The sequence below is a fragment of the Oncorhynchus keta genome, chromosome 5, assembly GCF_023373465.1.
Source record: "Oncorhynchus keta strain PuntledgeMale-10-30-2019 chromosome 5, Oket_V2, whole genome shotgun sequence".
In the NCBI taxonomy this organism is placed as follows: domain Eukaryota; kingdom Metazoa; phylum Chordata; class Actinopteri; order Salmoniformes; family Salmonidae; genus Oncorhynchus; species Oncorhynchus keta.
In genome coordinates this window covers 7105038-7122154 of record NC_068425.1, presented here as the reverse complement: position 1 = coordinate 7122154, position 17117 = coordinate 7105038, and the positions used below count along the sequence as shown (strand labels likewise).

Sequence of the window (17117 nt, the reverse complement as noted above, 5' to 3'; positions counted from 1 at the left end):
GAGACCAAATTGATGTTTGATTCCATGGAAGGATCAAATAGCATCCCAGTAAAGCTACATTTTTGTTAGGGGGTTTAGGAAACAACGGGCCCAAGTGCAAGGGATTTCCAGTGTTAAGAACAAATGTGGTGGCCAAGCCACTGATAACTTTCTATTGGTAAGCCTATCAGGATGATATGCATTCCAAGGCATGATGACCTCATCTAACTCCATTTTCCACTGTCACTAAAAAAAGAATGGATGTTTCCAAATAACTGATTTTTAATTCAAATTGCATAAGATATTAGATGATCGATGCCTCATCAGATACTATTGATAGAAACAGTCAGTGTTTCTAAGAGCCCTGCCAATTGTCATTCTTCATCCCCAAAGGCCAAAGCACCAATGGTGTGTGTTTTAGAATATTTATTTATCTAAACTTCTTTCTTTCCATCCCTCAGTTCCCCCACTGCTTCAACCTTCAGTCTCCTCCACAACAGACAGGGAATCTCTTTGTAGGTCAGAGAAGGTCTGATATTTTTAGGTTATTTTCCACCTCAGGACTTTCTGCCATCTACCAACCAACAAACAAAATACTAAAAACATTTCCAACAAACGTAGGTGTTCCCTTCAGGATGTGACGGATAAGGCCTTAATGTGTATGTACTCAAGTTGTTGGGTCTGGTAAGGCTATTCTCGTTTGTTCATCTCAGTTAAAAAGCAGAACTTGTTTGAGGACCAACAAAGCGAAAACTCGTCTCTGGTGAGTGGTGACAGACGGCCAGAGGCCACGCAAGAGTTTGTTCAGGGTTGCAGAGATTAAGGAGAACGTAATGGCGAGCGGAATTTAGGCACAATCATAAGGGAGGATCATTGGGTTGGATAAGCTTCTAATACAAATGATCCAGGAAAATATTCTCTCACTACCTCTGTCAGAGATCCACTACCTGGGCCAGCTCCATAAGGACAGCATGTTTCGTGTGGCCCTGGACCAGATCCAGTTCTCCAGGATGGAGCAGCACTTTGACACACTGATCCTAGGTCAGAGTGAAGGTGGGCATTGCTTCACGGCGGTGGCTCTGGTGTGGGACGTAGACCCCCCTCCGCCCGCAGATCCCTTTGCTTTGGTGGCGTCCCTGGTGCTTGGACCTTCAATGGAGGAACCGGGCCGCAGATCATCGCCGGAGGAACCAGACCACCGACCATCCAGACCGGGGACCGTCGCTGGAGGCTCCGGACCGGGGACCGTCGCTGGAGGTTCCGGACCGTGGATGGTCGCTGCAGGTTCCGGACCGTGGATCGTCGCTGCAGGCTCCGGACCGTGGATCGTCGCTGCAGGCTTCGTGCCGTGGATCGTCGCTGGAGGCTTCGTGCCGTGGATCGTCGCTGGAGGCTTCGTGCCGTGGATCGTCGCTGGAGGCTTCGTGCCGTGGATCGTCGCTGGAGGCTTCGTGCCGTGGATCGTCGCTGGAGGCTTCGTGCCGTGGATCGTCGCTGGAGGCTTCGTGCCGTGGATCGTCGCTGGAGGCTTCGTGCCGCGGATCGTCGCTGGAGGCTTCGTGCCGCGGATCGTCGCTGGAGGCTTCGTGCCGCGGATCGTCACTGGAGGCTTCGTGCCGTGGATAATCACTGGAGGCTTCGTGCCATGGATAATCACTGGAGGCTTCGTGCCATGGATCATCACTGGAGGCTTCGGGGCATGGATCATCACTGGAGGCTTCGTGACATGGATCATCACTGGAGGCTTCAGGCCATGGATTATCACCGGAGGCTTCGTGCCATGGATCATCACTGGAGGCGTCGGGCCATGGATCATCACTGGGGGCTTTGAACGTGGAGCCGGAACAGATCTCACCAGACTGAGGAGACATACTGGCAGCCTAGTGAGTGGAGCTGCCACAACACATCCTGGCTGGATACCCACTCTAGCTCGGTGAGTGTGGAGAGCTGGCACAGGACGCACTGGGCTATGACGGCGCACTGGAGGCATAGTGCGTAGAGCCGGCGCAGGACACACTGGACCGGGGAGGCGCACCGGAGGTCTGAAGCGCAGAGCTGGCATAACTCATCCTGGCTGGATACCCCCCTTAGCCCGGCAAGTGCGGGGAGCTGGAACAGGCAGCACTGGGCTTTGCTGGCGAACCGGGGACTCCTTGAGTAGAGCTGGTGCAGGATAACCTGGGCCGAAGAGATGCACCGGAGGCCAGGAACGCTGAGCCAGCCAGGACGGATCCTGGCTGAATGCCCACTTTAGCACAGCCACTGCGGGGAGCTTGCACAAAGCGCACCGGGCTGTGGCTGAGCACCGAAGGCATGGTGCTCAGAACGGGATAACACTGTGCTTGACCAGTCATTCTCTCCCCACGGTAAGCACGGGGAGTTGGCTCAGGTCAACAACCTGACTCCTCCAATCTCCCTGTGTGCCCCTCACCAAACATTTTTTGGGGGCTGCATCTCGTGCTTGCTTCATTGCCGGACTCCCTCGCTGCTTCCACCTGTTCCCATGGGAGGCGATCCCTTCCGGCCAGGATCTCCTCCCACGTCCAGGATCCTTTGCCGTCAAGGACGTTCTCAAATGTCCAGTCCTCCTAACCACACTGCTTGGTCCGTTTGTGGTGGGATCTTCTCTAACGTCCGTTGTTAGAAGGAGACCAACGTGCAGCGTGGTAAGTGTTCATGATTCTTTATTTACCCAGAACACCAAACAAAACAACAAAAGAATATCGAACGTCACGTTCTGCAGGCTTCACAGAGCTAACAAAAGAACCCGCCATCCAGGTAGCTGCCTCAACCCACACATGCACCAATAATAAATCAATCACATCCAATGTGTGACATGCTTCGTAAACAACAAGGGCAGACTAACAGTGAAATGCTTCCTATATAGAATATAACACTGTATTTGAATTCATAAAGCACAGTAAATCAAATTTAAAAAATTGAGATGATCAGTGATGATCCTTCAATGCTGCCGAAGGTCTATTTTCATACAAGAAAAGGGCGGAGAGTTTGAGATATTAAGGATGAAAAGCCGTTTTTATAGTTCAAATGATTGTGTTCTAAGAATCTCTCTCCACCTCCCAACAGGGAAGTCCTTTATGACTCTGTTGACCATGGCCAAGTTTGAGTGGTTTGAGGACTGGAAAGATGCCAAGCTAAACAAGAGAGGGTTCGATTACGAAGAGCTGAAGATGAGCATGGCCAAGGAGCTCCGAGATTGGGCACTGGTTGTCTTCCCTCAGCTCAGGGATAAGGTACTTTGAAAATATAGCTTAATTTGAACATAACTGGTCAAAATACATTGTCATATTCAATTTTAGGATGTATACCGTAGAGTAGAGTTTTTTGGACAATCCTGGGTACCTTGTGTGTCTATAGGTGGTGTATTTGGATGGAGGCTTCCACACCCCTGACCAACATGCACTACCTGGGCGCCCCACGTGGGGAGATGCATGTGGCTGAACACAACATGGACTGCTACAGCCGGGAGACGGTGGCCAGAACCCGGCCCCCCACGCCCATCAAGGGATTCTACCTCACCGGTGAGAAAGAAATTGTTCAGTGTTGTAGTATTTGAGTTTTATTTGAATACATTTTTCACAAAGGCACAAGGTGATGCTTGACTGTGGCGGTTGTATGAGTTAGTCAGTGGAATAAAATGCAAGAACTGAAAGTAATTTTAAGGCACTACCGTAGATAATACTGTTTCTGGTCTATGCTAGACGGTTCTACACATTGTACAAACTTACCATCAGTAGTTTTCATTTCAGCAAACCCTTTTTCTTGTTCTGAACCCCAGGCCAGGACGTGTTCTGTTACGGGATGGCTCGGCACGGAGGAATCCTGTGTGCCTCGACAGTTCTGGACCGTATTCTCTACATGGACCTCCTACCTCTGAAGATACATCTTAAAAAGCAGACTCGTGAAAAGGCTCGTAACACGGCCTGAGAACCCATTTGGACACAGCACTGACCACAGTCAAAATCATTATATTAACCAATATAATGTAGGTTACTGCGTACAGTATGTCACATTTCTTCACCCGATCAATCAGTTTAATGTAACGGCGCCATTTTGTCTGATATTGAATTGAAATACTGTATCTTTCTTTATTACCTGTTATGGTCACTTTGCCATCTCCTTAGCCTTGTTTAATGATGTTAGAAAGAAATGACATCACTGGATTCCACACAGTCGTGAATGATTACTACTCTTTAGTCAGATCACACCAGGCAGAAACGTGGTTTTGTTTTATGCTTGGTTTCCATTGAAGTGCTTCTGTCGTACAGAGACCCCTCATTGAGGTGCACTTTTCCCCCTGAAAGTCTGTTACATTTGTCCTCTTCAATGTGGGTAGTTTCAACCAGATTATGTTCAAATGATACTTGTTACAACCAAGTCATTCTGTAAGTGTAATACCTGTTACACTGTGGTTACACTGCTGTAACTTTTGCGCCTAGTCCTGTAGCCAGCCACCTGGTAGGTTTCAGCTTGTTCTGTTCTATTGACTCAAATGCAGACAGGAGAAAATAAGTCACTCTCGCTGCACCTCACGTCTCAGTACAACACTGTGCTGGGAACTATACTTTGAACTCTCAAGCCATTAAAAACACTTCACAACAAGTATTACAGTGCATTCGGAAAGTATTCAGACCCATTTTTCCACATTTTGTTATGTTACAGCCTTATTCTAAAATTGATTAAATTGTTGTTTTCCCTCATCAATCTACACACAATACCCCATAATGACAAAGCAAAAACAGATTTTTTGTACTTTTATTTTTATGTTGTTAAAAATAAAAAAACGGAAATATTACATTTACATAAGTTTTCATACCCTTTCCTCAGCATTTTGTTGAAGCACCTTTAGCAGCAATTATAGCCTCGAGGCTTCTAGGGTATGACGCTACAAGCTTGACACACCTGTATCAGAGGAGTTTCTCCCATTCTTCTCTGCAGATCATCTCAAGCTCTGTCAGGTTGGATGGGGTGTGTCGCTGCATAGCTATTTTCAGGTCTCTCTAGAGATATTCGATTGGGTTCAAGTCCGGGCCCTGGCTGGGCCATTCAAGGACATTCAGAGACTTGTCCCGAAGAAACTCCTGTGTTGTCTTGGCTATGTGCTTAGGATCGTTGTGCTGTTGGAAGGTGAACCTTCACCCCAGTCTGAGGTCCTGAGCGCTCTGGAGCAAGTTTTCATTAAGGGTTACTCTGTACTTTGCTACGTTCATCTCCCCCTCGATCCTGAGTAGTCTCCCAGTCCCTGCCGCTGAAAAACATCCCTGACGTCTGAATAATTTCCGAATCCACTTTATACTATATAAAAGTTGATGAATCACACTCACGTGAGGACTAACTTTGCACTGAGACCTGTCCTGAAGACATGTGTTAGTTCCCCAAGTTAATGCCTAGGGCCAACACAGTCCACAAGCAAACAAGAGACCCAGGTTTCGAACCCAGTCTGTCACATTTGCAAAATGCTAGTATTGCTCAGAATGTTCCATAAAGTAACGCATCACACATTTTGAGACCCAAAACAGTGTTGGGTTAGTAGCATTGAGGCATCTCAATAACAAATGCTCAACCTCTGGTCTAGTCTTGGATAATGAATAACAGAGATGGGCCATATATCTGTTTTGATCATAGTTCCTCATAATTTTTATCATAGTTTACAGTCATAGACAGAGTCCATCCAAATCATCTTGGCTCCTGGACTCTGTCCACGCATTTCAAGGCTGTGTTGAAACAATGCCTTATCAATGATCCAAGACCAGCTCAGCAAATCCCTGCCATTGTGACAATGCGTCATCATAATGCTGCATCAAATGTCCATGATCCTCAAGGCGTTGTCAGACACAATGTAAATAATGTAATGTATGTCCCCCTAATTGCCCTGAATTCCACTGTTTATCTTACAGCTATTGTATGCAGTAATCATTAGCCTATGAACCAGAGTTATACTGTTAGCACTGAGGTGGTATGCCCTAGTAGGAAGACCGCTGTATGCAGCTCACCCTGCACTATCAGCCCCAATATAAATAAAATGACCAAGTCTACTTCTGATAAGCTTCCCAGTAAAGCTGTCACACCCTGATATGTTTCACCTGCCTTTGTGCATGTCTCAACCCCCCTCCGGGTGTCGCCCATCTTCCCCATTATCCCCTGTGTATTTAAACCCGTGTTCTCTGTTTGACTGTTGCCAGTTCGTTTTGTTCGTGAAACCTACCAGCGTTTGCTCCGGTCTGTTTCTTGCTCCTGTTTTCTAGTCCTTCCTGGTTTTGACCATTCTTCTTGCCCTGACCCTGAGCCTGCCTGCCATTCTGTACCTTGCCCCACCTCACTGGATTATTGACCACTGCCTGCCTTGACCCTGAGACGGCCTGCTGTTCTGGACCCTTTGCACCTTCTCTGGACTTCTGACCCCTGCCTGCCTTTGACCTGTCGTTTGCCTGCCCCTGTATTCTAAATAATTCTAAATAAACTTGTGTCTGCATCTGGGTCATACCTGAAACGTGATAAAAGCATTCAAATTAATCAATAAAAAACTGTCCACATTAACATATGCAGCCTGAGAAACAAGGTCCATGAAGTCAATAACTTGCTTATAACAGATGACGTTCACATTCTGACTAGCTCTGAAACTCATTTACATTATACCTTTGATGATACAGTGGTAGCAATATATAACGTCAACAGAAAAGACAGAAATGCAAAAGGGGGCGGTGTTGCAGTCTGTATTCAGAACCACATTCCTTTAAAGCTTAGAGATGATCTCATGTGAAATACTGTTGAAGTAATATGGCTACAGGTTCATCCGCCTCACCTTAAGCCCACTCTTGTGGTAAGCTGCTATAGACCACCAAGTGCTAACAGTCAGTATCTGGATAATATGTGTGAAATGCTTGATAATGTGATATCAACAGTATATTTTCTGGGTGATTTAAATATTGACTGGCACTCATCAAGCTGCCCACTCAAGAAAAAACGTAAAACTGTAACCAGTGCCTGCAACCTGGTTCAGGGTCTCAGTCAACCTACCAATGTATTTACAAACAGCACAGGAATTAAATCAACATGTATAGATCACATCTTTACTAATGCTACAGAAGTTTGCTTTAACCTGTTGTGACGAGCAATCCCGGATCCGGGATCGTGAATACAGCCTCAAGCTCATTACCATAACGCAACGTTAACTATTCATGAAAATCGTAAATGTAATGAAATCAATATGCTAGCTCTCAAGCTTAGCATTTTGTTAACAACACTGTCATCTCAGATTTTCAAAATATGCTTCTCAACCATAGCAAAACAAGATTTTGTGTAACAGTATTGATAGCTAGCGTAGCATTTAGCGTTAGCATTCAGCAGGCAACATTTTCACAAAAACCAGAAAAGCATTCAAATAAAATAATTTACCTTTGAAGAACCTCGGATGTTTTCAATGAGGAGACTCAGTTAGATAGCAAATGTTCAGTTTGTCCAAAAAAAAATCTTTGTATATGAGAAATCGCTCTGTTTGGTACATCACGTTTGGCTACCAAAAAACCCCAGAAAATTCAGTCATCAAAACGCCAAACTTTTTTCCAAATTAACTCCATAATATCGACTGAAACATGGCAAACGTTGTTTAGAATCAATCCTCAAGGTGTATCTCTTCGATGATATATCGTTCGTGGAAGTGTGCTTTCCCCTCTGAATCCCATGGGAAAATGCCTGCAGCTGAAGATTACACACCAATTTAGAGAAAGGACACCGGGCGGACACCTGGTCAATGTAGTCTCTTATGGCCAATCTTCCAATGATATGCCTACAAACACGTCACAATGCTGCAGACATCTTGGGGAAACGACAGAAAGGGCAGGCTCATTCCTGGCGCATTCACAGCCATATAAGGAGACAATGGAAAACAGAGCCTCAAATTCTGCTCATTTCCTGTTTGAAGTTTCATCTTGGTTTCGCCTGTAGCATCAGTTCTGTGGCACTCACAGATAATATCTTTGCAGTTTTGGAAACGTCAGAGTGTTTTCTTTCCAAAGCTGTCAGTTATATGCATAGTCGAGCATCTTTTTGTGACAAAATATTGCGCTTAAAACGGGCACGTTTTTTTTTATCCAATAATGAAATAGCGCCCCCATAGGTTGAAGAGGTTAAAGCAGTATCCAAATTGATAGGATGTAGTGATTACAATATAGCAGCCATATCTAGGAAAACCAAAGTTCCAAAGGCTGGGCCTAATATACTGTATAAGAGGTCATACAATAAGTTTTGTAGTGATTCAAATGTTGATGATGTAAATAATATTTGCTGGTCTGTGGTGTGTAATGAGGAGCAACCAGACGCTGCACTTGACACATTTGTAAAATTGCTTATTCCAGTTACTAATAAGCCTGCACCAAATGACTGTAAAAATGATTAAATCCCCTTGGATTGACGAGGATGGAACACCTTATGGAACAACGGGGACTGTGAAGAGACACAGAAAGGTACAGACACATGCATACGCATACATTGTGATATTGTTGTGTGGTGGTATAGCACATTTTGTTTTGTAGATGGGTAGTGAGGTAATAATGTTATATGATGTTCTGTTTTGTTTTATATGTAATGTAAGTGCTTTAATATGTTTGGATCCCAGGAAGAGAAGCTGCTGCCTTGGCAGAAGCGAGTGGGGATCCACAATAAATAGAAATAGGCAAGGGGGCATTAAATGAAGGGGTTACCATTTTGCTGTCACTTCATACATTACACATCATCAGCCAAAGACTTGTTCCAATTCATGTAAGGATATGATTGGGCAACTGGAGTAACAGGAAATAACAGATTAATAACCGAGAGCTATGCCACAACCTGTCATGTCCATCACATAGTACATTTTTTATTAGTTTGTCCGTTCAATATCTTACCAGTGTTTCACAGAACAGCTTCCTGGCTAGGGCTGTTATGTACCCTATTGGGCCAAAGAGCATGGACGATGTGTTACAGCATCATAAATGGCTAATATAGGACAGATCGGATCATTGATATGAGAACAGACTTTATTCCCAATGTCAAAATAGTTAAAATAATTTACCATATTACACAACATTAATAAACTATTCTGAGTAACACTTTGAAAAATAAAATGTGAAAGATTTCTTAATATTTACACAGATTGGTAGCTATAGCTACTACGCAACCCCATTCGATCTCTTATCCCCAACTTTTGCTTTAAAGTACACACTTTCATAGACGTCCAAACACTTGCTTTTCCTTATGGTCTCCAAACTTTCCACCTCACGTCCCCATTCCACATTCCCAAGGACCAAGTCTCTGTGGTATACATGTCCAGCTTCAGGATCCCCACTCCACATACAGTATGTGCCATTTGCTGTGTTATTCATCCCTTAGTCTGTGGCCTCAGGCCTCCCCTCACAGGATTCCTAAGGTGGTACGGTCCTATGGTTGGGAGTGGGGTTCAGGAGGCACTGAGTAAGATTGCACAGTGAAAACAGGTGTGTTGGAAAGCTCAGAGTAGGCTGGAGGAAGCTCTGGGTGGATAAAGTCTGGCTTCATCTCCACCTAGACATAATTAGATCAAAAGTGGATGAATAGAGATTAAAACACTTTTACAATACAGTACAGTGTTTTACCCAAAAAGTGTGAATAAAAATTCATTGTATTGTTGTAAACACTACTGTGCGGTACAATTTTCACCTCATGTTTAGGGTGGACTTACCTCATTGTAGGCAGGAGGTGGGCTGTAGAACTCCGAGGTGCTGTAGTGATGAGGCCTGTGGATATCTTCGTTGTCATAAGATACTGCGGGGAAGGGAATGACATAGATGGAGGGCCTGTCTCGTCTCTCCTCCCGGTCCAGATGCACCTCGCGGGCCCGGTGTAAGGACTTACAGAAGGCTATGCAGCAGACGATGCTGATGCCAAATGTGATCAACGGGATGAAGATTCTAAGGGAAGAGAAGGTAATTGGTTGGTGAATTTCTCGTGGCTGTAGGAGTTCGTGACAAGTTACAGGCAAAGTCTATTTCAGTGTGTGTTTGTGTGTGTGTGTCCTCGACAGATATGAAGGTGAACAGGAAGGGGACTCTTACTCTAAAATGAGAAACGTGTCTTGTATCGGCATCTTGTGAAGTTAACACCTGCACCTCAGTAGAAACCTGCAAGGACAAACAACTACCTCATGAAGCTGGTTGAGAGAATGCCAAGAGTGTGCAAAGCTGTCATCAAGGCCAAAGGGCTGCTACTTTGAAGAATTATAAATATAAATATAAATACAAATTGATTTGTTTAACACTCTTTTGGTTTCTATATGATTCCATACGTGTTATTTCATAGTTGTGATGTTTTCACTATTATTCTACAATGTAGAAAATAGTCTGTAATAATTCAAAGTGCAGAAGTATGAAGAATAATATCGTTATAATAGGAATAAAGGAGGATGAAAACGGAGGAAAAAGTCAAGGTGTTCATGAAACGTAATCTCAAGATGACACGTGGAAACAACTGATTTTCAGAGGGAAGGCCCCGTCCAATCGTAGCTACGCTGACGCACATTACAAAATGAAAATTGCCTTGTTACAACAGGTTAGGGAATTGAAGAACACCCCGTTCTCTATTAATGAACTATTTCCCCATGAAATAGTGAAGTGATGACGTGCCCTGTACCCCATTTCAAAGCGCTCCGAGCAGAGAAGAAGAACGTTCGTCTCGTGGTCGATAAATTATAGGTAAACAACCAAATGTTCAAGGACTCGAAGATTGCAAGGTGGCTGTGAGGGATAGCTACCTCCTGTTGAAGTAGTCCCCGATACACATATGTACCTCATTACAAAGTACAATTACGGATTCATTTGCTTTTTACAACAACAACAAATTATTCCCATTATGGACTTTCTTTATTCATGCTGTATGGAACCGTGGACTAAGTGGACTTAAAGTTAGACTTATGGCAATACAGAATGGATATGATGAACTTGAAACTTGAAATTAAATCATGGTGCTTTTTAATGGTAAGTTCACAAACATTGGTTGTGATAAGTATAATTGAAACTTGGGTATCATTATGGTAAGTGGGGAAATAAGTATAAGCCAGTTATAGTTGTCATGACTTAGCAGATAATAAATCAATAAAAAATATGATTTCTCTTTGCAGGTAAACATGTATCTATTGATTACAGGAAACTCATTCTACAAATATAGATTAGGTTCAGTAGAAAAAGTACTGGGAGGGAGAAATATATTTTTGTTATGGGCAAAGAAAGTCAAAAAAGGGTGATTATACTAATTAATACACATTTTGATCCGGATGTGCAAACTGTGCAAACACATCCGCAAGGAAGATGGATTCTTTTAAATATGCTATTGAACCAAAACCAGATCTGGCTAATTAATCTATATGGGCCAAATAATGATGAGCCATACTTCTTCGAAAATATATATAATAATCTATTGAGCTCACAAGCAACATATTAATCTATTATTATCTATTATGGTGTGAGAATAAGGTTAAGTACATCAGTGGATCGTAAAGGAAATCACACAATAAAAACTATCACCCTTCAAGCACTTAAGGAGATCCCGAAGATCATGGATCATATATCCCAATAATGTGAGGCTGAAAAACCCTGACCTAGTGAGACATACATGGAGGAGGCTTAATCAAGCTAGCCGTCTTGATTACTTCCTAGTCTCATTCTTGATGGCATCAAACGTTCTTTAAAAAAAGTATTAATAGGAGACCGAATGCGATTGGACCATGCGATTGGATCTAATTGGCCTCTAATACCTCTTACAAAATTTCCACGTGGACGGGGATATTGTAAATGTAATCAAATCCTATTGAATGTTCTTAACTAAGACTAAATTATTTATAATGTACTTTTTTTGCACAACATAGGTACAGAGGATCCCCTTCTTGTATGGGACAGTTTTAAATGTACTTTTAGAGGCCATTCAATACCATACTCATTGTATTGAATTGCGGCAGGTAGGCTAGTGGTTAGAGCATTGGACTAGTAACCGATAGTTTGCAAGATCAAATCCCAGAGCTGACAAGGTAAAACATCTGTTGTTCTGCCCCTGAACAAGGCAGTTAACCCACTGTTCCTAGGCCCTCATTGTAAATAAGAAGTTGTTCTTAACGGACTTGCCTAGTTAAATTAAGGTAAACATTTTTAAAAACTCATAATTAAAACAAAAGCAGTTTGGGTCAAAAGAGATTAGACTAATAAAAGGAAAAAGAAGAAGTAACGACGCAGGTAGACGGTAATGGAAACTGGACTATAGAGAACTGGCAAGTGACTAGGGGGTTTCTAGGTATTATATTTCAATGTTGGTGTGTGTGTATGTATGGTTTCTCAATTAGAGGCAGCTGATTATCATTACCTCTAATTGGGGATCATACTTAGTTTTTCCTTTTTCCCACCTGCTAGGTGGGATATTGTTTTGTGTGAGTGCCTATGTGTGCTACGTATTTCACGATCGTTATATTTTTGTTGTTTTGGAAGTTTTCACTGTCATTAAAATGTAGAACTCTACTCACGCTGCGCCTTGATCCAATTATTTATGACGGTCATGTGTCACGGCTTTCTTCCTGGGAAGGAGAGGCGGACCAAAACGCAGCGTGGTTATAGTTCATGGTTCTTTAATAAGAGACACTAAACATGAACAACTACAACCCAAGAAACGTGAAAACAGTCCCGTGTGGCACAAACACTGACACAGGAAACAATCACCCACAAAATGCCCAAAGAACATGGCTGCCTAAATATGGCTCCCAATCAGAGACAACGATAAACACCTGTCTCTGATTGAGAACCAATCCAGGCAACCATAGACTTACCTAGACACCTAAAAGAACAACCGCATAAATCTACAAAAAACCCTAGACAAGACTAAACACATAAATCCCCCATGTCACACCCTGGCCTAACCAAAATAATAAAGAAAACAAAGATAACTAAGGCCAGGGCGTGACATCGTGACAGAAACAAAATAGGTTAGAGGAAAAACAAGAATAAATGGAGGTACTTATTCAAGAATGATCAAGTGTGATATATTACAAAAATAAAGCCAAAATAGTGAAAAATTCACAACATTTTTATTGAATCTTCAACATGCTACCAAAAAGAATTTACAGAAACTCGTTACAACTGATGGAGTCATCCATGATTCCCAATTGATATTTTGAAAGAGGAAGCAAAATATTTTACACATAAGTTTTCTTTTCAGTTTCCTCCATTTCCACTGAATGGTATTAATGGAACGATGTATTTCCTAATAATAATGTTAACATTATGTACTGCAACCCCAGATGTAAAATAGAAAACAATTGTTACTTCTCAGAAAGTATTGAGCTTTTAAGAGGAGTAAAACAAGGCTGTCCATTGTCTCCATACATATTTACTATGGCCAATGAAATGCTAGCTATTAAAATGAGATCCAATAAGAATATCAAGGGGTTAGAAATCTCAAAAAATATAGATTGAACTTGCTAGAATTCATTTCAATAGAAAGTTAGCAAAAATAGATACGATTCTGCAACCATGGAGAGGTAAATACATGTCTATCTATTGAAAAAAATCACATTGATTAACTCTTTGGTCCTATCACAGTTTACTGCACAGTTTACTGCCTACTCCAGATGACTCGATTTTTTAATCATATGAGCAAAATAGATTTAATTGTATTTGGAATGATAAGCCAGACACATTTAAACATGCCCACTTACAGTTGAAGTCGGAAGTTTACATACACCTTAGCCAAATACATTTAAAATCAGTTTTTAGCTATTCCTGACATTTAATCCTAGTAAAAATTCCCTGTCTTGTGTCAGTTAGGATCACCACTTTATTTTAAGAATGTGAAATGTCAGAATAATACTAGAGAAAATGATTTATTTCAGCTTTTATTTCTTTCATCACATGCCCAGTAGGTCAGACGTTTACATACACTCAATTAGTATTTGGTAGCATTGCCTGCATTGCCTTTAAATTGTTTAACTTAGGTCAAATGTTTTGGGTAGCCTTCCACAAGCTTTCCACAATAAGTTGGGTGAAATTGTCCCATTCCTCCTGACAGAGCTGGTGTAACTGAGTCAGGTTTGTAGGCCTCCTTGCTCGCACACACTTGTTCAGTTCTGCCCACACATTTTCTATAGAATGGAGAGCAGGGCTTTGTGATGGCCACTCCAATACCTTGAATTTGTTGTCCTTAAGCCATTTTGCCACAACTTTGGAAGTGTTCTTGGGGTCATTGACCATTTGGAAAAGCCACTTGCGACCAAGCTTCAACTTCCTGACTGATGTCTTGAGATGCTGCTTCAATATATGCAGAGAATTTCCCTGACTCATGGTGCCATCTATTTTGTGAAGTGCACCAGTCCCTCCTGCAGCAAAGCACCCCCACAATATGATGCTGCCACCCCCACAATATGATGCTGCCACCCCCATGCTTCAAGGTTGGGATGGTGTTCTTCGGCTTGCAAGCCTCCCCCTTTTTCCTCCAAACATAACGATGGTCATTATGGCCAAACAGTTCTATTTTTGTTTCGTCAGACCAGAGAACATTTCTCCAAAAAGTATAATCTTTGTCCCCATGTGCAGTTGCAAACCGTAGTCTGGCTTTTTTATGGCTGTTTTGAAGTAGTGGCTTCTTCTTTGCTGAGCGGCCTTTCAGGTTCTGTCAATATAGGACTCGTTTTACTGTGGATATAGGTACTTTTGTACCTGTTTATTCCATCATCTTTACAAGGTCCTATGCTGTTGTTCTGGGATCTATGTGCGCTTTTCGCACAAAATTCCCTTAATCTCTAGGAGACAGAATGTGTCTCCTTCCTGAGTGGTATGACAACAATTGTTGGAAAGATTACTTGTGTCGTGCACACAGTAGATGTCCTAACCGACTTGCCAAAACTATAGTTTGTGAACAAGTAATTTGTGGAGTGGTTGAAAAACTAGTTTTAATGACGCCAACCTAAGTGTATGTAAACTTCCGACTTCAACTGTATATAATGAATATGAATTTGGGGGGCTAAAACAATTCAATATTAAAGCTTTAAACCTCTCACTAAAAGTGTCACTTATACATAAATGATACTTCGTCCCAAAATGGTTCTCCAGTAGATTATTAAGAAAGGCTCATCCTTTGTTCAAAAATTGCCTTTTGGCATTTATACAGATTGCAACTTCTCATTTCCGTCTAATTGAAAATGACATTTTTATCACGTTTCAGGTCAGACCCAAATGCAGACTGTGTCGAAGTAACTATGTTTATTACAGCAACAGGGGCAGGCAAACGACAGGTCAAGGCAGGCAGTGGTCGATAATCCAGAGTAGTGGGGCAAAGGTACAGGATGTCAGGCAGGCTCAGGGTCAGGGTGGGCAGAAAAGGTCAAAACCGAGAAAACGGGAACAATAGGCAAGACTGGAGCAGGGGGGAAAACACTGGTAGGTTTGATGAACAAAACAAACTGGCACAGACAGACTGAAATAACAGGTATAAGTACCCAGGGGATAAGGGGGAAGATGGGCGACACCTGGAGGTGGGAGGAGACGAGCACAAGGACCGGTGAAACAGATCAGGGCATGACAATTTTATTTCAAGTATTGTCCTTTCTTAAACAAGCCATACAAATGTGGTTACAATTTCAATTTTATCCTCCAGAAAAGATAGAACAATATTACAACAAATGTTATGGTTAAGCTCAAATATACTGATGAATAAAAAACATTCTTTATGGAAACAATGTTAAAAATGTGTATTATATTTATTAATGATATTATGAATAGAAACAGAGGAGTTATGTCACATATGTAGCTAACGAAAATATATGGGAATATCTGCTCAATCCAAATTTACAAGCAAGTAATTGCAGCATTACCACATAAATGGAGGAGGGAAGTGGAATATGGAGAAGGTAGGGAACTTATTTGCCTGCCATTCAAATTGGATACAAATTGGCTGAAAGGAATTGGCATAAATAGAAAAATATACCAGTTTCATTTGAGGACAAAAATATTGACAACTGCGCCGTAAAATAAATGGAAAGAGATTTTCGATGTATCGATGCCTGTCACGACTTCCGCCGAAATTGGCTCCCCTGCCTGTTCCGGCGGTGCTCGGCGGTCGTCGTCACCGGCCTACTAGCCGCCACCGATCCCTTTTTCGTTGTTTTGACTTATTAGTTGCACCTGTGTCTATTTGTGTGCTTGATGAGCTTCCTTATTTAAAGTACGTTTACCCGCCCTTGTTTTGTGCGGGATTATTCTTGTGTTACGTGTGTGCTTTATTTAGGTGTGTTCGTGTTCTAGACCTGGTACCCTGTGTTTTGGGTGGTCCATTTATTTCCGCGCCCTGTGTTGTATATATTCTTATTAAATACTTTTTTCTTTACATAGTTGAATGTGCTGACAACAAAATCACACAAAAATGATCAATGGAAATCAAATTTATCAACCCATGGAGGTCTGGATTTGGAGTCGCACTCAAAATTAAAGTGGAAAACCACACTACAGGCTGATCCAACTTTAATGTAATGTCCTTAAAACAAGTCAAAATGAGGCTCAGTAGTGTGTGTGGCCTCCACGTGCCTGTATGACCTCCCTACAACGCCTGGGCATGCTCCTGATGAGGTGGCGGATGGTCTCCTGAGGGATCTCCTCCCAGACCTGAACTAAAGCATCCGCCAACTCCTGGACAGTTGGTGGATGAAGCGAGACATGATGTCCCAGATGTGCTCAATTGGATTCAATTGGATTCAGGTCTGGGGAACGGACGGGCCAGTCCATAGCATCAATGCCTTCCTCTTGCAGGAACTGCTGACACACTCCAGCCACATGAGGTCGCGCATTGTCTTGCATTAGGAGGAACCCAGGGCCAACCGCACCAGCATATGGTCTCACAAGGGGTCTGAGGATCTCATCCCGGTACCTAATGGCAGCCAGGCTGCCTCTGGCGAGCACATGGAGGGCTGTGCGGTCCCCCAAAGAAATGCCACCCCACACCATGACCGACCCACCCATCTTTTGGCTTGGGGGTAGAAGCTGTTGAGGAGCCTTTTGGACCTAGACTTGGCGCTCTGTTACCGCTTGCCGTGCGGTAGCAGAAAGAACAGTCTATGACTTGGGTGGCTGGAGTCTTTG

The 17117-nt window shown here is 42.7% G+C and overlaps 1 protein-coding gene across 1 annotated transcript; it reads left to right on the top strand.

Annotated features, from left to right (window-relative positions):
* The first annotated feature begins 250 nt into the window (after positions 1–250).
* LOC118384770 (uncharacterized) lies at positions 251–3513 on the top strand. Its single transcript, XM_035771507.2, has 2 exons — positions 251–3233; positions 3358–3513. The coding sequence occupies exon 1, from the start codon at positions 879–881 to the stop codon at positions 1914–1916; it is 1038 nt and encodes a 345-aa protein (XP_035627400.2). The 5' UTR covers positions 251–878; the 3' UTR covers positions 1917–3233; positions 3358–3513.
* The last annotated feature ends 13604 nt before the right edge of the window (positions 3514–17117 follow it).